Here is a 22956-nt window from a genome sequence, read left to right on the forward strand (position 1 = left end):
AATGCTAATGAATACTAGTAAATATTTATATAAATGTGTCTGTAAATATTGATTGTGTCATTTAGCATTAGACTATAGCAGCTCACATACTATTGAGTTTGTTTACATCTAATTTGGCTAAGCCCTTTTGTTAACTTATTTAACGGACGGTCATTCGTACAACAACAACCTATCTATACTGCTGTACCTTTATTATGTACGCTTGAGCATTGCTTACTGCATACGCATGTATTCATTCTGCTAGCCTCACTATTAATCGCTTAATTGATTTGATGATTAATGCCTTTCCATTTGTATATATATATATATATATATATATATACATCTTAATCGTGTTCACTGCACTGCACTGTACTCGCTCATTTGACTCTCTCTCACTCGCCTGCTTTACGGCACTGCTCTTTCATGCTTGCTTAACGTGCCTGTAATATTGGATATCTGTGTGTGGTCCAACAATAAACTAAATTAACCCTTCGTATTCGCCTTCTGATTTATACACCGTTAGGACGTTATCGAGTAACGGTTATCAAGATGAACAATATACGAAGTTTAGGGATAACATCGAATATCGACCACCACAAGACAATTGATTTTGACAATTGAATTCATGAATTGATCTAAGCTAGACTACCATTAAACGCCTGGAAGCACTGGGCTGCCATTTTGTCCAGAGTTAGACATTTTATTAGAATTTATTACAAGAACTTTCACCCAATGGAAAATTTGTTTTGATTTAATCTTTTGCAAATGGATATATTGTAACTTTCAATTTCTATTATTAATCATTCATTCATTGAATATATATATTTTCATTTTGACTCTTAATGGTATATATTACACTAATTACACTTACTATTTAAATCACTGTCTTTGAAAATCTAATTTGCTGGTTACGACTAATTTGTGAATACGTTCAAATTTTACTTCTAGATCAAACTTTTAACTAACAAAAACAGGTTTGATGAGAAGTATATAAGCAATCCCATTAAAGTTTGCTCGTCAACATATCTAACTGATAAATCTTCAGACTGAACTCTTGAACAGGTTTCCTAAGCTCTTCTAATAACCGCAGGCTAAATCTACACGACAATGTGAACGTGAAAGAAAAGACGCGAAATATGGAAAGAACGCATCACTCTAAAGTTAGTTTATGTATAGAAAATTGAGTGTATTTATAGCATTTCAGATGGCCCTTGGCTTCTCGAAGGATCTGGAACCCTACTAAACATAGTAACAGGATAGGTAGTCATCCAATCAGAGATGTGACATGTGACTCTTCACTTTCTAAATGTTTCTGAGCAACTTCTTTTGAATGCTGATGGGATAAAATGTTTTCAAGAGTTTTCAGGGCTCCTTTAGGCTTTTTTCGAGGAATTTTCTGGGTCTTTTCACTAGCTGTGGTTCTGGAACATCTACGTATTCATCTGATAAATAAATTGATATCATAGACTATTGTTTTAAGATATTACTTTTATGTACACAAGAATGATTAATAACAATCATAATGATGATAAACGCACCAGTACACCCCCTTGCACTGAAACCATAATGATATGGTGCGCATCGATCACATTGTCTACCAACAACTCCATCTTTACAAGGACATTGTCCAGTTAGTTTATCACATATTTCAGAACGTGAACCAGTTGAATTACATAAACATCCTGGTAGATTAAAAAAAGTAACGCTAAGAATTATTGAAAATAGTAAAATTTATTATTTTTCATTTATATAAAGGAGAAATAGCAATGGGTATAAATGAAACTTATTCATGGTTTTCTCTTACAATTGTTTTAACCACTAGTTTTCGAAAACTATCTTTTTCCCTCTCTCCTACTCTGTTAAAGACTTAATCCCATTTGGCTTTTCTACTTCCATCATTCTTCTGTTAATATTTTATTTCACCGAACAGATTATATGTTCAGAATTTTATACTGCACCACATAGTAAGATTAGAATCTGTTGGTCCTTCAAGACTTCTTGGCTGTAGCCCTAGAGATAATGTAACACAGTGCTTTGAGACGTTATCAGACATGGTTCAGAATAGGACCCAGTGGTAGTTCTGATGTAACTTCCTTCTAATTTCTTCATATAAAAGAGAGGGACTTCTTTAACTAAAAGAATCCTTTCTGGTTGTATTTTTCATAACTGAACTGCTTCTCCTAATATTATTTTTATTATTCCATTCCCATACACTAATTTCTATTCATCTTTGTTATTTTTTATTGTACTGACCTTCCTTTATCTTGTTACACTCTACTTCATATTGAGTTGCGTTTACATATTTTGGTGCTTCCTTTGACATACACAAAACTTATTCATTTGTAATACATCGATATTTTTGTAGGTTATTAGTGTTTGCACATTTCCTAATTAAATGATACTGGCTGATTTTTTAATTCTAGTAATGAATACGAATGAACTCAGTGCCATGAATATCACTTGCTGACAAGTATTGACAAGCAGTGAATACAGATCAAGAACGATTTTATACCTCATGAAGTCAAACTTCTAAAACATTAGAACTCAAGTGGAAAATTAAACAAAAGGAATAAAATAGTAAACTAACTTTGTGCCACAGAACTGCTCTCTTTCCAACTTAAACGTGGTAAACGGAAATAGACTTCACATTCTGGTGGTAATCCTGTTCTATCTTCACGACGACCAGCTAAGATCTCCATAGCAATTTCACGATAGACTTCACAACGACGTGCTAATTCACTGTCATCAGTAGGTATCAGTATGATCTTTAGTTTGGAAATAGAGTGAATGAATAGTTAACAGTATTGGTCTTTTCACTCAAAGTTTTAAATTTATTTACAAATTGATTGAAGTTAAAATTGTATCACCGGAGAGGAGTCAGTGGTGCTGGTGATTAAGTGGTCGCCGCTAGACTTCAAGGTTCTGAATTCATTTTCGGGTGAGGTCACGACTACCCACTAATGAGAAATCCCATATCAAAACAAAACAACTGTTTAATGCTACCTGATCTTCAGTTGTACTCGAACTGAGATCAGTATGTGAAGAATACAACCGATAAATAATAACAGAAACAAATTTACAGCTTTGAAAGGGTTTTTGGAGCTATCTTAAGAAGTGACAGTTTATTTGAGTTCATTTGATCTTTCTTTGCAAACGTATGTTCAGTTAGTTTTGAAAAAAAGGTATTCATCAATTAAAAAACATGGAATATCCGTTGATGCATTAAAATCTTCATTATTTTATTATTCAAACCTCTTAACGATGATGTCTTTTATGACTCAAATAGATTTCACTAACTTCAAAAAAGGAAATTACTCCCTTCTTTGTTATCATGACTACCTAATAGTCAGTAAAATATGTGCAGACATTTCTTACAGATAGCTGCAGACATAACAACTTAAAAAAGAGAAGTTATAGCCTATGAAAACCATCACGTAGGCATTGAAGTAATGATTCACAGATTTGATAATAAAACCATTAATGCCACAGATTATTTGAATTCAAGCATTTTAACTAATGTATTCCGATTCTGTGATCGACAAGGATTGTGATCTTAGCTAGATCTGAAAATTTGGGTATTTATTTTATTCCATGTGGTCTTTGACATGCATTACTAGTACAACGGCGCATGCACTAGTTAATGAGTTACAACTATTCTCTGTTTAATATCAATTTAAAATAATGAAAAAATGAGTCACATTAAAATCCAACAAACTATTCAAAAAACTAGAATCTATTCGGCATATCAGTGTTTACGTTAAATTGGCTGTTGTGAATGGCAGAAATGAATGATCAATGAGTGTTTTGTTATATTTGTTGAATGACAAGTTATTTATTGTCATATCGCATGGTTGAATACCTAACATATAAATAATAGTGTACAGTGTATACATTCAAATCCGGTCAATTGACTGACAGCTCCGTTTTCTAAAACCCATTTTGTTAATATTTGGATATCAGTTCAGAGATAAAATCACAGGTCAAATTATTTCAGTCATTTTAGAAGTTCAGCTAATCTACAGTGTTTTTACAGTGTTAACAGAAATAATACTTTATTGAGGTCATGAACTGATCAATGTTACACCGCCATTGAAAACCTGGGAGCACTGAATGAGCTTTTCGTTCAAGTATATGACTCATTCGGCGATGCGGATTAATTATAAAAACTTCAGAATGAAGACCTGTCAGAAGCATCCACCTTCTAATGTTTGACCTATGAATACTTAGATGAAAATTGACCCACTTAAGTCAAATAAAATACAGATAGTTCTTTGTAGTACTGGACGTAAAATAGGAACTATTGAAACGGGGATTTTGTCTCACTATTATAACCATGGATTCAAATACTTCATCTACTAACATTTAACTACCTTATACGAAATAGGGAAAGCTAAACCTAACTTCTGTTTAATACTGGTAACCTCAAAGATCTTATTAATACTTACCAAGATTTAACCAGCTTGAGATATACTACAATCATCATTCAGTATTACTTACTTACGCATGTTACCTCTCGTGGAGGAGCATAGTTCACCCACCAGGGTTCTCCACTGAACTCTGTCCTGGACAATCCTTTCCAGTCGTTTGCAGTTGCTATTCATCCTTTGATGTCTGTTTCCGAATCCCGGCGCAATGTGTTCCTTGGTTTTCATCCTTTCCTTTTCCCTTTAGGACTCCAAGTTTGCGCTTGACTCGTGATTCAGTTCGGTGATTTGCGAAACCTAAAGTCCTATTCGGTTCCAGCGTTTTTTTCCAATTTCCCCTTCAATCGAAAGCTGGTTTGTTCTCTTCCACAGTAGACTGTTGTTAATTATATCTGGTCAACGAACATTGAGTATCCTGCTTAGACAATTTTTTATAAATACTTGTACATTTTTGATGATGGTCGTGGTAGTTCTCCAAGTTTCAGCTTCGTACAGGTGAACTGTCTTGACGTTCTCATTGAGGATTCTGATTTCACGTTGGTTAACAACTATTTTGTGTCCCTTATGCTCTTCACTTCTACGAACTCTGCCCTTTCTTAACCAATCCTTGCCTTTATATCTGCATCCGACCCGCCTTGTTTGTCGATGATGCTCCTCAGATATGAGAAAGTTTTGACCTCCTTCAGAGCTTCTCCATCAAGTGTGATTGGGTTGGTGTTCTCCTTGTTGTGTTTAAGGATCTTGCTTTTCCCCTTGTGTATGTTGAATCCTACTGATGCAGAGGCTGCTGCTACACTAGTTCTTCTCATATGCATTTGTTTGTGTGTATGGGATAGAAGAGGTAAGTCATCTGCGAAGTCCAAATCTTCTAATTGATTCCGGTCTGAACATTGTATTCTGTGCTTTCCCTCAGATGTCGAGGTTCTCATCATCCAGTAGACTGCCAGAATAAAGAGGAAGGGGGAGAGTAGACAGCCTTGTCTAACTCCGGTCCTTACTTGAAAGGCGTCTGTCAGCTTTCCTCCATGCATCACTTTGCACTGAAGCCCGTCGTATGAATTTCGGATGATGTTGACGACTTTCTCAAGTATATCATAATGTCGAAGAAGTTTCCATAATGTTCTCCAATCCACACTGTTAAGTGATTTCTCATAGTCAAGGACGTTGAAGTATAGTGACGAGTTCCACTCAACTGATTGTTCAACGATGGCCCGTAGTGTCGCAATCTGGTCTGTGCACGACCGATCCTTACGGAATCCAGTCTGCTGATCTTGAAGTTGAGTGTCTACTGAGTCTTTCATCCGTTTCAGCAACACTCTGTTAAAGATTTTTCATGGTACTGACAGTAGTGTGATGCTTCTGTAGTTCTCACGTTTGCTCAGATCTCCTTTCTTTGGTATCTTGATGAGGTATCCTTCTTTCCAGTCTGTCGGCACTTGTTTCTCTTCCCAAATCTTCCTAAATAGGACTGTAGCACGTTTCCAGTTACTTATATGTCTGACTTCTATACTTCAGCTGATACATTGTCAGGTCCTGCTGCTTTCCCACTATTCATTTGTCTGATGGCCATCCTGATTTCTTCGATCGTTGGTGGAGTGGCACTATAGGTAGGATTGTGTGTGCTGCTTTGATTTTCGGTGTATTCAGTGAGGCCGGTCTATGCAAGAGTTCCTCGGAGTACTCTGCCCATCTTTTCCTCTGTTCTTGAATATCGGTGATTGTCTTGCTTTCCTTGTCCTTGACCGGTCTCCCTGGTTTACCATATTTCCCTGCACGTTTCATCGTCATATCATATAGTTGTTTCATATTTCCCTCACTAGTAACTTTTTCCACTATCATTGCTAGGTCTTCCACGTATTTCCGCTTGTCGGCTCCAGTGCTCTTCTTCATTTTCTTGTTTGCTTCTATGTATTCAGTCTGTGCCTTGATTTTTTCTGTTTTTGTTCTACTGCTGTTAATTCCTGTCTTCGTGTTCTTCGTTTCTTGAATCTTGACCAAAGTTTCGGTAGAGATCCATTCCTTATGACGATGTTTCTTGCGGTTCAGGACCTATTGACACTTTGAAGCTAGTGCTTCTTTGATCCCTTTCCAGCTTTCCTCCATAGCAGTCTCTTTTTTCAGTAGATCTTGTGAGGCTTGTAACTTGTTGTTAAGAGCTATCTTGAATTCGTTGAGTTTGTCAGTATGTCAAAGGAAGGCTGTATTAAACCTTTGTAGTGCTTTTTTTCTGGTTGTTCAGCGCTTCATTAGCTTCAGCTTCATCTTGCCCACAACTAGGTGGTGATCTGAGGCTATATCAGTTCCTCTCTTTGTTCCCACTTCCTTCATTAATCTTCTAAATTTTCAAGTGATGCAAATATGATCGATCCGGTTATGTGTAATGTGATCTGGTGAAGCCTATGTAGCTTTCTGTATGCGTTTGTAGGAGAATATAGTGCCGCCATTCAGTATTATTGCTGAATATTCAAAGAGTTCTTCATTGGTTTATGATGACATGTTTGTTAGTGTTTACTCATCTAGTCTGTTAATTTGTAATTTTTGACCCAATACATTATAGATTGGCATGAAGTGTATATTTAACAGGAAACAACAAATCAGCATACATAAAGCTCAAGTTACCATAAAAAATATGCTTACATCAGTAATTAGGATTTCGGTAAATGCTCCTTCTGGATACGATTCAGGAACAATACGTAAAACGATTGGTAATCCAGGTTCCAAACAGACATCTGATATAATAACTTTGTGAGTGTCTGAAAAAGTAATAATCGATACAAAAATGTCATAAAACTTAGGAACACGAAAAGTTAAAAGTAATTTTTCAATCATTTTCAGTTGAAAAGTTGCTGAAAACTGTAGAGCACTGAGAAATTATTCTCGTAAGAATCTTTTCATTACCTGAAAAGATAACTATAATTGTGAAGTAGAAACCAATTGGTGACAAAAGGGTGAGAATCACAGTTTATGGGAGAGAATAACTGAAGTTTGCAATATACACAGTTGGATCCAAACATTTCGATTTGGTAGTTTCGTTATATCTCCTAAACCTAATGGGTCTTGGGTTAAACACAATGAGAAGAGGCGGATACAAATTTCAATCATACGATACTCCCTAATTTTCGATAAATCTCTTGATGATTGTTTTTAGGTGTGAAAATAATTACTAGAAGTATGCAAAGTCGTCACAAAACTACCTGAATAAACAAAATCTTTGTCCTAGTCAAACATGCAGAAAACTTGTTCTATACGAAACTCATTACATTATAGTTAAATTCTGATTTCACCAATAATAATCTAAATACTGAAGCAAGAACGGAATAAAAAAATTTAAACAAAAGTTAGTTTCGTTCGTTCCTCCACACTTGGATAAAGCTGTTCACCACCTTTGTATCAATGAAATTTTCAAAAAGCGAAGCTATACTACTTACAAGTAGTTAAAAGTAAACTACAACTAAGTTATCCTAAAGTGGTGGTATATATATATATATTACATAATTTTTCAGGTGATATCAGTGGAATTTACTGATAAAATTCAACCTTGTGCAACACATGTTTTTTGGAGGTTATGATTTTTAGTATAGTAGCCTTAAACTAAGTAGATGAAAGGCGATACAATATTACAATTTAGTGGTTGTAATTCCAGTGTTACATCTGCTAAGTCAGTAATTATCACTGTTATTTAAATAAGGAATTTGTTATAGAACAAATGCATAAATAAAGTCCCCTTTATCAGTTTACATTTTGTTATGTAGTCGAAGTCCAGTCGCTTCAATTACCTTATAACAAATTGTGGAAAGCGAAGCCAATAACTAAAAGCTACAGTACTTTGGTTTGTTTTTATCGTAAGAACTTTTTATTCCACGCTTTTGACTTGTTTCAGAAGTTAACACAAACTTATTGTGCTTTAAATAAGTTTTCAAGATGATTCATGGAACAAAGGTGGATGGTGCCTAGCAATGGAATCAAGTACGCGCCTTTCGTCTCATTTAGGATGTATCCTAGATTTATCAACATCCTAGAGTTGAAGTGCACTTCGGCATTTAAAACTTGTACCATTTGCTTTAAACGATATCTCGCTATCCACTTATCTACTGAGTTTACTTAAACTGAATATAAGGACTAGGTGGAGGTACATCCAGCTGACTTGTCCCAGATAAGATGAGACGCGCGTCCTAGATTCTATTGCTAGCCACTATCCATCTCTGCTTAAAAATGATAATGACTTAATATCAATATCGAGGCAGTTCGAACACGATGCACATATGCCATTAGAAACTGATCAGTGGCAGTCCTAAATGTCAATAGGAAGATCAAAGTAACCAATTTATAGTATTTATGAAACTGAGAAAACTTGTATCAATGACTGTTGTTTGCCCTCAAATTATTATCTAAGTAAATAAATTGAATATTGCCCATAAGAGTGCATCAGTCATCGAGCCCACAACAAAACCAGAATCAAAGATGAAAAGACCTACTATCTCCATGACTTTATTCACAATGTTCGATGTGTCACGTAAATTCCCACATCTACAAAATTTCAGTCAAAACGCTATGATAAACAGATGAATGGTCACAAGTACCTTTCTTTATTTAAACTTAAAAATAATGTGAATATATGAGACAAAAAATTGGATCACAAAGAATACATTTAGTATGGTAAATAACTAGGTCATTTTTTGGAAAACGTCTGAATGACACATTACCAGTCATTTGAATTTACTCTAGGGACAAAAAACAAAATATGGACAGTTATTAATAAACCAAATAATAATAATGTATTGAATAAAAATACTATGGAGCAAATGTTTTACAAATACTTATCATAAACTTATGCAAACTAATTCATCAAAGACTACCTTAGTAAGTATCACATTTTCCCTTATCACATCACATTTCAACCACATGCCGTTCTTATTGAGAGTTCGTAATTTTCTTGTGTTGATCAGTCTATGTTGCCATGCATACATCCTGAACAAATTATCTCGATATGGTTGTCACAGCTTTTAGCATACATGGTATGTAGCAAGCAATGAAATCCAGGATGTATGTTTCACATTATTTGCGATTTGTTAACTAGATCTACCATATTCTAGTGTTGATGTATGTGTCTCAGTATGAATATCAACAATGAAATGTGGATACATCCAGCTGATGAGTCCCAAGCGGGAGAAAATATGATCGTTGAATACTTCTCCTAGCCACATACCAAATATGCATACTATTAAAAAATAGTTATTTATTCAGAATCACTGAGTCATCCTAATGTTTGTAACTTAGATTATAAACAACATATATATGTTAATATTCATGTTGGCCATACCTTGATAAATATTAACACTTTGTGGTGGATTCTGACATTTTGTTGCACCATATTGAAAAGGTGTTACAACGATTGACCATCTGTCACCAGAACCAAACTAGATATTTGAAGAAAAAAAATGATAAAAGAATTATGTATTTTTGAAATTTTCAAGAAATTCAATCAGATATGTAACACCTCTTATCAAGAATCTAATTTCAGTTGAACGATTCTATGAAAAAATAAGTTATTAATTTTATTTATAGTAGTCATTCTTCAATTTATAGGTTGTAGTGCCGTACTTCGTTTAATCGTTCACCTTGATAACCGTTATAATACAAATCTTAACGGTGCATAAAGTCAGAAGGCAAAGAGAAGCGGCAGCTACAGTTTTATTGACAAATGAAGTAGGCCAGAAAGTTATAAGCACACCAGTAAATATCAGCGAGCGAAGTGAAAATGACACGCATTGGAGATGGCTGGTAAGCCAACTCACTTTAATCAAGCGTTGGTCAATATTCATAGTCAGACAAGAATAAATAAGAGACGTGATAAATAGGATAAGAAGTGTACACACACCTACGCTCATATAAAAATGGTCAGGGTTATTAAGTGAATCATTAACAAGATCAAAACATGACTCTGAAGGATAGGTGAATTGGCTTGTCCAGAATCTGGAATAAAGTATATGAGCTTAACATAACAACCGATACTATAAGGTTAACAGAAATTTTCAGATAATTGAAATAAATATTGATATAATCATGACTTCATATACTGAGTACTGATTTGATTAGTTCATATGGTATACCTTTGAAAACCTGGAAGCACTGGACGGCCGTTTTGTCCCATTATGAGACTCCTCAGCAGTGCGCATCCACGATCCCGCACTAGCAAGATTCGAACACAGGACCTACCAGTCTCGCGCCAGAGCACTTAACCGACAGACCACTGAGCGGGTACCCAATTGACTCATGATCTCAATTCTATAAAATTACTAAAATCCCCACCAAATCCCTTCTCATATGGAATAGACAGTTTTGTCTTTAATCGAACTAAATAAGGTAATTGTTTATTAGCAACTGTATTATAATATTAAGTTTTTCAAACAAACTACATATCTTCCATACAAGAAGTTATCAAAATTGTTTTGGTTCATGGTGGCCTCATGTTATCGAACATAGTTATCGTAATCCTTTAAAGCATAACTTTTATGACTAAGAAACAATCTACTCGCCAATGACAAATTTGTGATGGTGCAATTTTAAATTCTACTCAAGTTTCTGTACTTCAAAAGATCTGGATGGATTCACTGAATCACTGTGAGTTACGTATTCAATCTGACAATTATTGCATTATATTTTGGCGTAATAAATTGTTTACTTAATTTGATCTTAATGATAATATAGCTGATAAAATTCATGTATAACTTTGAATAAACTTTCGCTATAAATTTTTAACTATTTTTATCAGTCACTAGCTAGTATCTAATATAATATCGTCCAGTCATATAGACCTAACAAAGCTTATCTACTAAGTTTACAATAGACCTAGGTGGCTTAATATCATGGTCTACTTATTTTGTTGGCAAATATTCAATGCTGATGAGAATAGTTGTTTAGAATAGATGGAATATGGTGAGAAGTGGAATCCAGGACGTGTACTCTGCCCCTTATAGGACTCGTCAACTACTCTATATTAACTTTTATCATAATTGGCTATTTCGAGACAATCCTCAAAGGATGTCCACAAGGCAACTAACCCTGATACAATTTCAATTAAAATATTAACAATGTGATAATCTAAGCCATTTCAAACTGAATGAGAAAAGTAATCGTTTGAATACACCATGTTAGCTTCTATACGTTTATAAACTGAAGCATAGCAATTATAAAGATTATTTCGAATTGTCCGTTCTTTTTTAATTGGAATGTAGCTGACATTTTTACTTATTAATCAAAACATCTATTGATTTGCGTCAGATGTACTCACTGATTGGAATCATCTATTCATCTGTATTGGAGATGGTAATAAACATTTAGAACAGAGGGGGATCAAATACGACTCAAAATATCAGTTAGACCACTGAGCCGGCATCCAACGGCATTAATGTCTAACTTCAATCAATCCACGAAGTTGAGCAACCATTTCACCAATGTCTTCAGTGAGTTGATATCTCCCAACAGACCTGGTTGAACTCCGCTGGTTACTGCTTCTCACTAGAATTCCAGGAAATACCTCATAGAGCCAGTCACTAATTGTAATTGTTTAAATTGATTTTGATTGGTTGAATTATGTTTTGTTTATTCAAATAAATGTATTCTTAATATGTTTGATTCTATTCTTGAATTAATATAAGTACGTGAGGTATATATAGTGATTTATCTTGTAAATCGAACTTTTCATTACATACATCAGATTTAATTTTTTATCTTATATTTCAATAAGATCTATAAGTGAGTCAGAACGTTTTGGCCATTTTTACACAAATAGACTCTTCAAATCAACGAAATTAATTGAGTTCTATTCGTTATCATTACAGGACAACATTCATCAGGTGTAAAAACCTTTAGATATAAAATATTCACTTTTGGGGTCAACTTACACTTGTGAACATCATATTCATATTTTAACTAGTGACAAGAAATTTCGAGTTAATATTACTTAAAATGAGCCACAATTACAACGCATTAGGCTATATAAGTAAATAATAGTTTCGTCCATAATTGGTTCATGTCACTATGTTAAACAAAAATCTTATGGAATTACGTATCTACAGCCTGAAAAATATAGCATCTAGACTGATGCAATTGCTTTGATGGAAGGATCCGTCTATCTCTGAGTTGTAACAGTAAACAAATCTCACCTATGATCTGATATGCGTTAAAGAAAAGACACGGAGGGAGCACTAGCCAGGTACTTCTTTTTAGTTTTTAAATCCTTCAGTAACACACTCTACGATATCAGATAGGAACTACAAACTATACAAAACCTCAAGGAAACTACTTACGTCAGTAATAATTTTTAAATTACCTGTTTAGGATCCACATCAAGAACAATTACATACTTTCCTTCACCTTTAGGTCCAATCAGTGTAATCTCTTTCTCATCAGGTCTATCAATTATTTCATGTGGTGGAACAATATAATAGCCATTTTCAACTTCACTACAATCACGTCCAGTAAAGCCAACTTTACAAGCACACTGTCCACTAACACGTTCACAGTTTGGATTCAATGATCCAATTTGACTGCACGCACATTCTTGACAACCTAATGGTGTTGTGGACAGGTTAAAATAACCTTCCTGTAAAATAAATAATATATATTAATATATTACTAGTATTATTTTATTCCATAGATCATTTCTTCAAACATTTATAAGATATTATGCCAATATAAATTTGTTCAGTAAAAATCTAACAAATTATCAATGTACAGTGCAGCAACTACCGAGAAAACTCAACACAAATGAATCTATAATGTGGTTAGCGATTGAGTAAATTGGAACTAATTACGATTTGCGTTTTAGGTATTCTGATAAACATAGTTGAGTTATTTTTCAAATTTCTCAATTCTTGTTTAGTTCAATAAAAACTCAATTACTTCAACAGTTATAGATATTGTTGAATGGGTTCATTACTGTGGATAGCTATAGTCTTGAAGTGGATGATCATCAGTACTGAAACAGCCAAACTATATCGAAAGATTAACTGAACATACGAAATAATCAGTAATACTCTTAAGTAAGTATTCCTGATAAGCGTTTCAAACAGTTTCTTAATTATTCCTCAAAACAGAAACTGAAATCAGTCGCATAAATGTTTTAGGTTCTCATTTTTCCAGTCTTTCTTAATGCTACAAACGTTAGGATTTTAAGTATATAGAGTTAATTTAGTCCCATAAAATTAATCCCTTTGAACAAAGATACGCTATCATACTTTGTTAGATGCCAGGGTAACACTCAGGCGTTTAAAATGAGTATTAATAAGAACACTTAAAAATACAGGTTTGTTTAGTATATAAGTGCCGTATAAGACGAAACATGAACTGGATTTCATTGCTATTCAATGTCAAACGTAATCAAGCTCTGACCACTGGAGATACTGATGGGCGTTTGTATACCAGCATTGGTCAGTCAACTCACCCCTCCAAATTGACAACAAGTATATATAAACTTTACTCAGAGTTTCTCATTTCTTTACATTTACTATAATGGAAATTTGCTTGAACGATGGAGATGATATATAACTCAAAAGAATGATCTCTGTAGTGTGATGTCCTCAGAGTTAGACAAAGTAAGCCTTTAAAGCGAGACAAGTTGTTTATAAATCATTAACCTCAAATTATCCTTAATCAAATATTCTATCACCGCAAAGTCCATAAGGAACTTTATTCATAAAATAATGAATATTATAATGAGATTTTGAGTACTCACCAAACATCGATCACAATTTGGACCACCAACAAATCGTTTACATATACAAAGTCCAGTAAATGGATCGCAACCACCATTGTCGATTGTACCAATCATATTGCATGAACAGGCTGCATTAAAAGGTATATATATATATATATATATATATATATATATATATATATACACGTAGACAGTTTTGGTAAAATTTAAGTTGAGTAGAAAGAAAGGATAGATAATTGCCTAGAATGTTTCTATTTATTATGTTGCTTTAGTTAAGTACATCAAAAAAAGTGAACTCTACTGTTAATTAGAAGGGTCTATACACAAGTTTGACCTGTTTATTTTCCAGCTGTGTAAATATTGTGGCAAACCTTCCTGTGTTGGATTCTTTCGAACTGAATGATTAGGAATGTTTACTGCATGTTTCAAAACTTTGAAATATAAGATGGATACACATAACTACTATGCTAGACACTGGAAAACTTAAACAGAAACATTACACTTGTTTAATTCTTTCATACAAAAAACAGTCATTTGGTCACATTTCGTCACTTCTCTGTATAATCGCTGTATTGAAGTAGATTTTTATGGTATTTGAACTTAGTTTTATTGTATTTTCTGTCTATTTCTTCCTTACTAAAGTATAAACTTGATCAATTCATATTTTTATTCTTACTATAAAAAGAGTGTTTACACTTATTTACATGATCTACGTATTATCTATTCCATAGAAAACTAGTCACATAACATATTTAACAAACAGATAAGCCCCAATTTTATGGAGTTTACTGAAGACATTGCTATCAGGTGTTCAAAAACCTGGATTTATTTCACAAGAATGGTAAGCAAAGATGGAAAGTGGCTGGCAGTACAACTCAGTTTGACACGCGTTTCATCCTAGTTGGGACTCGTCAGCTGGATGTACCTGCATCTGAGTTGATGTTCACCCAGTACCTTTCGCTTCAAACGCCATCGCATTATTCACTCGGCCACCGAGTCCTGATAGCCACTTGCTTGTGCGATGGGGTGAAGTTTAAATTCATTTAGTATTGTTTGCTTGAATCTTCCCATCGATGTGTTAGGACTGCAACTGGTCAGTCTCTAATTGGCATATGTGCATACTGTGCGTATTGCCTCGATATAGCCTCAATTCACAAGCATGTTAAGCAGAGATGGATAGTGACTAGCAGTGGAATCCAGGACGCGCGTTTCGTCCTATTTGGGACTCGTCAGCTTGATGTACTATCCATCTTTGCTTATCATGCTTGTGAATTAAGACTGTATCGAGGCAATGCGCACAGTATGCACATATGCCAATTAGAGACTGACCAGTTGCAGTTCTAACACATAGATGGGAAGATTCATAAAAATAATACTGGATTTATTTGTTCAAAAAATGATGGTTGTTAATCTTTTTGTTGCTCAGTGACACAAACAATATCATAAAATTTCGTTCAACTCGTTTTTTAATCATTTACATCATTACGTCTTTTTATTTTGGATGTCTCCTAGATTAGTAACCTTATTTTAACTGTGCTTCACTCATTTCATCCTTAGTTATTATTAGCGTTTGTTCACTACAGAACTCTTGTTTCTAGCTCTTTAATCTTACTATCATTCCTACTATCATTATTTTAAGACGTTCTTTCATATAAAATGTACGTTTGCAATGTTTTATTTAGTCTATTAAATTCGTTTACATCCTTACTACACTATAATTGTGTGTGATCATAGAAGCCTCCAACAAGCTCCTTCATCTGAGTAATTTCAACCTGTTCTGAGATGAAGATTTTTAAATATTACAGATTGTAATCAGCTGATCAAACGAAATAAAATGACTTCATGTTATTCTGCTCAAACCTCAGTTTTCTTTCTTCACATTAAATACAGCAAAACATTGAGGCTTAAATCAACATGAATAGTTCAGAGTATACAAATTATATCGAATGCAACTTATTTAGGATCTACGAACAATATAATATTGAACCTATGATATTGAGACCAGCTTAGTTCATTACAAGTATTAAACTTGCCAAGTAAACATTATTTTACAGTAGTTTTACTCACCTTCACAACCATCAGGATTTTCAGCTTGAAAATTCCAAAACCCAACTTTGCACCGGTCACATTTTTCACCACCAACATTTTTCTTACATATACAACGACCAGCAATTGTATTCTGCTCTGGTATAGTGTATTGCTGACAGAAATTATCATATAATGTACCATCCAGATGACAATTACACGCTAAAATAAGGATGAAATCAAATAAGGAGAGTAAGTAAATAACTGATGAATGTAATTTTATCATAAGTAGTACCATAGATATTTGGTGTGATATTTGTTAATCAGTTTGAGATAGTGAATGTTTTTGATCGTCATCGTGAATGATTTTCGATACTCCATATTCGGGAGTTTTCATTTACAAAATAACATAGCTGATGGGACCATTGAAAATCAGAGTGTATCCTATTGTGGATCTTTTGAATGTTCTGTTCCTACGACTTTATATTGGGAAAGAATTCATGATCTATTCGATAAGATTATTTACGAAGATCAATTATGGAACTTGAAACAAAGTTGTGACTATTATCTGACATTAGAAGGAAAATCATTGTAAATGAAGTGTTATTGATCAGTTGTGTTCTTTTAACATTGAAATCTTATAAAATATAATAATACATCAGTATGGGAAATGTAACTTATGAAATGTTTAGTCTGATGGTTGGTTGTCTTCCATTCAATTATGAAGTTGAAGTTCAATAAACCCATATTTTCTAACTTTATATGATGTATCAAATAAGCATGATCTTCAATTAATCTTAACTATTTGATTAATAGAGTATATTCATAGTTGAAATCATGAGTCAATTAAAGCTAGACCACCATGGAAAACCTGGAAGCACTGGACGGTCGTTTCGTTCCTCATCAGTGCGTATCCACGATCCCGCACTCGCGAGATTCGAACCCAGGACCTACCAGTCTCGACTCATAATTTCAACTATGAAAATACTAAATTCTCCACAAAACCCCCTTCTGATCTATAATAGAGTATAATCATTATATGTCTTTTTATATCATTGTTATGTGATTCAGATTTTGTTTTTTTTACTTTATGTGAATTTAAGTCATAGCAACAAAACAACAACAAAAGACACGTAGATTATAAAACCCTAGAATGAAATGTGAATTCAATTACATTGTTTCCAGTTAACTATTAAATGACGATTGATTTAATAATAACCAAATTCATCATTCACAATAATTTAGAATTTATTAAATTCATTAGTCATTGTTTAAATAAAGTTAAGTTTTTTTTAATGTACAAGTTCGAATTGGAATGTTATACTGTGGTGAACAAGAACACGAGCGTGATATGACTAGATGTATTTGAATATCGTAATCACAGAACGTCTTAGTAAAATCTGAGAACCATATAGTAAATACTTCATTTGCAAGATGTCAAACAGCTGTCTCAGACTTGATTTTTCCTTCGTTTCCAAACTAATCATCCTTTGTTCACGTTCTCTTCTCTTCGATCTTCTTAACGTTCTACCGCCAGGCATTTCACTTTCGATTGATGAAAGATATTACTTATATCTGTCGACGTCAGTAGCATACACCACAATACTGATTCAATTAAATATGGTTTTCATTTGAATATAATAATCATTATAATTGTATATTCTTATTGTAAAAAAATGATAGAAATCATACTATTTTAATGAACTGATTAAAATCTTTATAATTAATTGACAGAAAACCGTTGGAGAAATAGTCGGTATCAATATCAAGGTTTGATTTGATAATTTCAAATAAATTCAGCATTGTTTAAAAAAATTAATCGTAGAAATAATGTGTTATATCGTGTAGGTGAGTGTGCGTGCGTTCTTGTCCAGTTGATATCGATTGAGTGAGTGCTCTGTTTAGTATATGAACACACAATTAGAGAGCAGTGATTTTATCGATTGCCCAATGATACACAAAAGCGTTATGAGCAGTCTTGAGTACTACTCGGTCCTTCTATCTGCCTAGCCCAGCCAGTTAAGTCCAGAACACCAATAACAGCCTCGGCAATATGAATCATTATTCTCAAACATACTGGGTTTATATACCAATCAAACAGACCATATCGTACCATAAAATAGAAAATAACATTTGTACAATAATTGGCCAAATGTGGCTGTGAATAGGGGGAAAGTAATCGATAGACTGATGATAACTCAAGAATCGTATAATAGTAGGTCAAAGGTCAAAATAAAGCTAATAATAAGAGGAACATGAATACGATTAGGTTAGTTATTTAACAACTATATAATAGGAAATATACATATCATATTGGTCCATAAATAGTCCTAAAAGTTACCATTCATAGTTTACCAGGGGATATAACATAATGGTACAGCTGTAATATATTAATGAGTAGACTTAATATGAGCCACTTCCATTTAGTTGGATATTACAAATATATCATTATTTAGTTGTTTAATAAACAGACTGGATGTAGTAAGTAGAAAACTCTGCTCAGATTAGCTTTCATACTAATTATCACTCGTCAAGAATGTATACCTTTAATTTTAAAGTATTTGATTCTCTTTGGTAAATTCAAACCAGCTTTGCCCAACTTTACAGTCTGGAAAATTATCAGTGGGTTATTCTCGTCGAAACAGACCTCCTGTATGACTAAGATATTTACAATGACTAGTTATTGAATCATAGCCAAACATGTTTGTCTAACCCTTATCAGTAATCAAATTCTATGGATCAAATTTCCAGGATTAGCAAGCAATTTAGTACGTTTAATTGTTTACTTCATAATCAATAACTCAAAGTTGTCTAATTATAAGTAAGTAAAGCTGCGATAGTGTCAGGAACAGATAATCAGATATGGTACTATTCAATAAGTTATGACATTAACCAAAGAATAAATGATATCTTTTCAAAGTAACTAAAAATTACTAGAAGCAAGCAACATTATGGATAATAGTAACTTACGTTGACATGTCAAAGGATGATCTATTGGATAACTTGGATGACGATAGAAATTCGGTTGACAAAATTCACAATTTACACCTTCTGTATTATGTATACATCCATGACAGTTGCCACCGGATACATTACCAGATTTACTAAATAATACAGGATTAAAGAAACATGCTGTTGCATGATTGTTACAGTTGCATTCTGAAAAAAAGAGGAACCACACATACAAATAAATATTTTATGTGAAAACGGTAGATTGATAATTAAAAAGAGACTAAGATTCAGATTTATGATAAGAAATTAAATGTGAGTTTTATTTGTATCCTATCGAATACATATGGGAAAGATAAGTGTGACATTAGCAGAAGATATATCCTTTGCTAGAAATTCTAACCAACGCATCAATCATGTTAACCGCTTTCAGGCAACAAAATGAAAAACAAACCTTAATTCATGAAAGTTCAAATCCTGAAAGGGTGTAATAATTGCTGTATTTTCAAGTTACATTATGAAGATGAGGAGATTGTGGAGACTGTCGAAAGTTTTGGTTTATTTATATTGATAATAATAATAATGAACATAACAACCCTATGCTCACTAGTTACTAATTTCGAGACATAAATCCCGGAGTCATTGTGAGAAGCCGTGACCAATTAGATTCAGCGGAAGTGATAAACTTACCAAACAATCATGCTATGAGATAGTTGTTCAATATAGCAAATCCTTTAAAGCTAAAAATGTAAACTGTTAGACACCGAATCAGTGGTTTAATAGTTAAGAGTTCTCCAGGAGACCAGGGAGTTTTGGGTTCGATTCTCAGTAGGGTCATTCATGCTCACTACTGAAAAGTCTCATTCTGGGACTAAACAGTTGTTTAGAGCCTACCAGTTTTCAGTAATTGTCTGGTTAAGGTTGATCCGTGATGTAAACTACAAATTATTGTAACTGACTTATATTCATTATAACAATACGGGACTTGCGATTGAGAGTGAACTAACAGAAACTAACTACAAAACAATTGGTTTCCTTTCCTGTTGCTGACTTTTACTCCGGACTCTTAGAGTGCGAATTGCTTTTAAATGGGTTGAATAAAAGATTATCTAGTGTCCAATCTAGTTCTTCACTATTGTTTGTGAATAGTATATATAATATAATATGATCTGGTCTATGTACTGCTTATCAAACTAGTATCCAGTCTTGTAGTAGTATGATCCCGGTCACCGCTGAGATTGTTATATCATAATAGTACACCGCGGAAATGAGAAAATATTTTTATTCTCCTGTTATATCAACAACCAGAAAGTCTTACTTTTACGAAAAAACCAACTTGATTATCCCTTAATCTATTGGTTGTTTTTTGGTCAACTGGCTTTCCTATTCTTATCAGTAAACTTTATATATCATCGATTAAAAATCATCATATTACTTATTTAGTGATGAGTATGATATTTTTTAAAAATATGTTTCTTAATCCACTTAGTATTGTTTGTTTGAATCTTCCCATTGATTTTTAGGACTGCAACTGGTCAGTCTCTAATTGGCATATGTGCATACTGTGCGTATTGCTTCGATATAGCCTAAATTCACAAGCATGATAAGCAAAGATGGATAGTACATCCAGCTGACGAGTCCCAAATAGGACGAAACGCGCGTCCTGGATTCCACTGCTAGTCACTATCCATCTTTGCTAACTGGTCAACAATCCACCGTAAATATTTTTGATTGAAAAAAAACACAACCTAAACTTACTTTCACATGCATTAGCAGCATCTCTCGTTGCCGGCATCCATGGTTTATTCCAATGAAAATCAGCACAAGTTTCACAATTTTCACCAGCGGTATTATGTGTACATTCGCATACACCATATACCTTTATTTGTGAGAAAGAAAACAAATAGAAAATAAGTTTTCTTTAAAAAACTAATATTTTCTTTATATAAGAACTTTCGTTTAAATTATAGCGAACAGTTTCACAGTATTTGAGCGCCGAGACATTAAAAAGGAATAATATATTCATAAAATCTCGGCGAATGAATTTGAAGTAAATCCAACGTTTCGCCTGGCAATCTTTGTTCATTTTAAGATACTATGATAATGTTCCTGTTATAGTGTGTAGTTAGCCTAGTCCGCTATTAATAAATATACACTTCTAATATGCGTATCCAAATCAGCTAATTGGTTAGGAAAACCAAGAGTGAGTAATAAGTATTTGCTGACTAGTCGAATTAAAATGACTTAAAAGAAAGCTATATGATCATGTTAAGATCATAGAATAATTGTTGGTTATTTCATATCGTCATAAATATTCCTTTTTTTAAGCAATAAATAGATGTGTGAATTCAGTTAAAGTGTGGTGCGGTCTACTTATACCCACATAAGTAGTACATAGTGATGGTCAGACATAGAATGTATTTTGGCAGAAGATCGATAAGAAACGAACAAAAATGAAGCGCACACTGGACGAAAACGCATGAACAATGGAATTAGAGAAGATGCATTGATATTTGCAGAAGGAACAGTTAAGATTGAAACAATATATTGTCAATTTGCAAATTAACTATTTACTGTATGGTTATCAGAATTTAGTTAGATAGTCTGTATTTTTCGTGTAAAATACATTTGATTGTCCCCACTCGTGTTCTTGTTCACTACAAAGTATTAGCTAAATATAAGTGAAAATACATTAAACACGTTTCTGAAATGTTTTGTATTCAAAACTGATAAGGTTTACTTCTCATTTAATATCTATTTAGTGATATGCACTGTCAAATTTCCATTATTTTCTTCTGAACAATGAATTCTTTTTCTTTTGTACAAATGAACCGTCACTTCTAAATAATCAATTATACTCAACTGTATTGTATTCTGGTTAGCTTTTTTACCAGAATACAATACACATACTTTGAGGAAATCACCGAACTGCGTCACAAGACAAGCCCTCACATGAAATCCTGAAGGCCAAAGGAGAAGAGGAGGACAAGAGAACACATTACGCCGAGAAATGGAGACAAACATGAGAAAAATGAACAAAAACTGGATAGAACTAGAAAGGAAGGCCTAGGACAGAGTGGGTTGGAGAATGCTGGTCGGCGGCCTATGCTCCATTGGGAGTAACAGGCGTAAATGAAGTGAAGCGAAGTATTGTATTCTACAATCTTCTCCTATTCAGAAAATATTAACATGTGACCAAAACAAAACCTTATCATCCCTAGGATGATAGTGATAATTATTCAGTGAGAAAAAAGAAAGAAAGAATTCACTTACTTTTTCCGGTTTAATAATTTCAGCAGATGATTTTGGTTTACAACGTAATGCATGACCAAAACATGTACATCTACCCCATACATTCCATTCATAAAGTGCATAATAGTATTTACGTCGTGTTAATGGTGAATCATCAACACGCATATCACCTATTTATGAAAACAAAAGATAAATAAAAATTTTTACCGAAAAATATTAGAGAATTGTTTTGTTAAAAAAAATTAGATTTTAATGATATACTTGGGTATATTAGACTAAAGACTTAATAGAAGAGGGATTAGTGGAGGTTTTAGTAATTTTATATAGTTGAAATCATGAGTCAATTGAAGCTAGATAACCATGGAAAACCTTGAAGCATTGGACCGCCGTCGGATGCCGGCTCAATGGTTTAGTGGTTAGGCGCTCACGCGTGAAACTGATAGGTCCTGGGTTCGAACCTCGTGAGGCAGGATCGTGGATGCGCACTGCTGAGGAGTCCCGCAATAGGACGAAACGGCCGTTCAGTGCTTCCAGGTTTTCCCTGATTGTCTAGCGTCAATTGATTCATGATTTCAACTATATAAAGACTTAATAACTAAAATATGA

At 33.7% G+C, this 22956-nt stretch overlaps 1 protein-coding gene across 1 annotated transcript in view; it reads right to left on the reverse strand.

Annotated features, from left to right (window-relative positions):
- The window catches only part of Smp_148790 (laminin beta chain-related), a 76433-nt gene that overhangs the window by 35740 nt on the left and 17737 nt on the right, over positions 1–22956 (reverse strand). Inside the window, exons 5-14 of the mRNA XM_018791171.1 lie at positions 22372–22520; positions 20857–20977; positions 19120–19308; positions 16192–16371; positions 14143–14252; positions 12739–13011; positions 9727–9823; positions 7044–7159; positions 2570–2747; positions 1521–1664 (exon numbers count right to left, since the gene is read on the reverse strand). Of these exons, the coding sequence (XP_018645684.1) occupies positions 1521–1664; positions 2570–2747; positions 7044–7159; positions 9727–9823; positions 12739–13011; positions 14143–14252; positions 16192–16371; positions 19120–19308; positions 20857–20977; positions 22372–22520 (1557 nt within the window). The remainder of the gene's footprint in view (positions 1–1520; positions 1665–2569; positions 2748–7043; positions 7160–9726; positions 9824–12738; positions 13012–14142; positions 14253–16191; positions 16372–19119; positions 19309–20856; positions 20978–22371; positions 22521–22956) is intronic.

Source organism: Schistosoma mansoni (assembly GCF_000237925.1).
Source record: "Schistosoma mansoni, WGS project CABG00000000 data, chromosome 4 unplaced supercontig 0032, strain Puerto Rico, whole genome shotgun sequence".
NCBI classification, from domain to species: domain Eukaryota; kingdom Metazoa; phylum Platyhelminthes; class Trematoda; order Strigeidida; family Schistosomatidae; genus Schistosoma; species Schistosoma mansoni.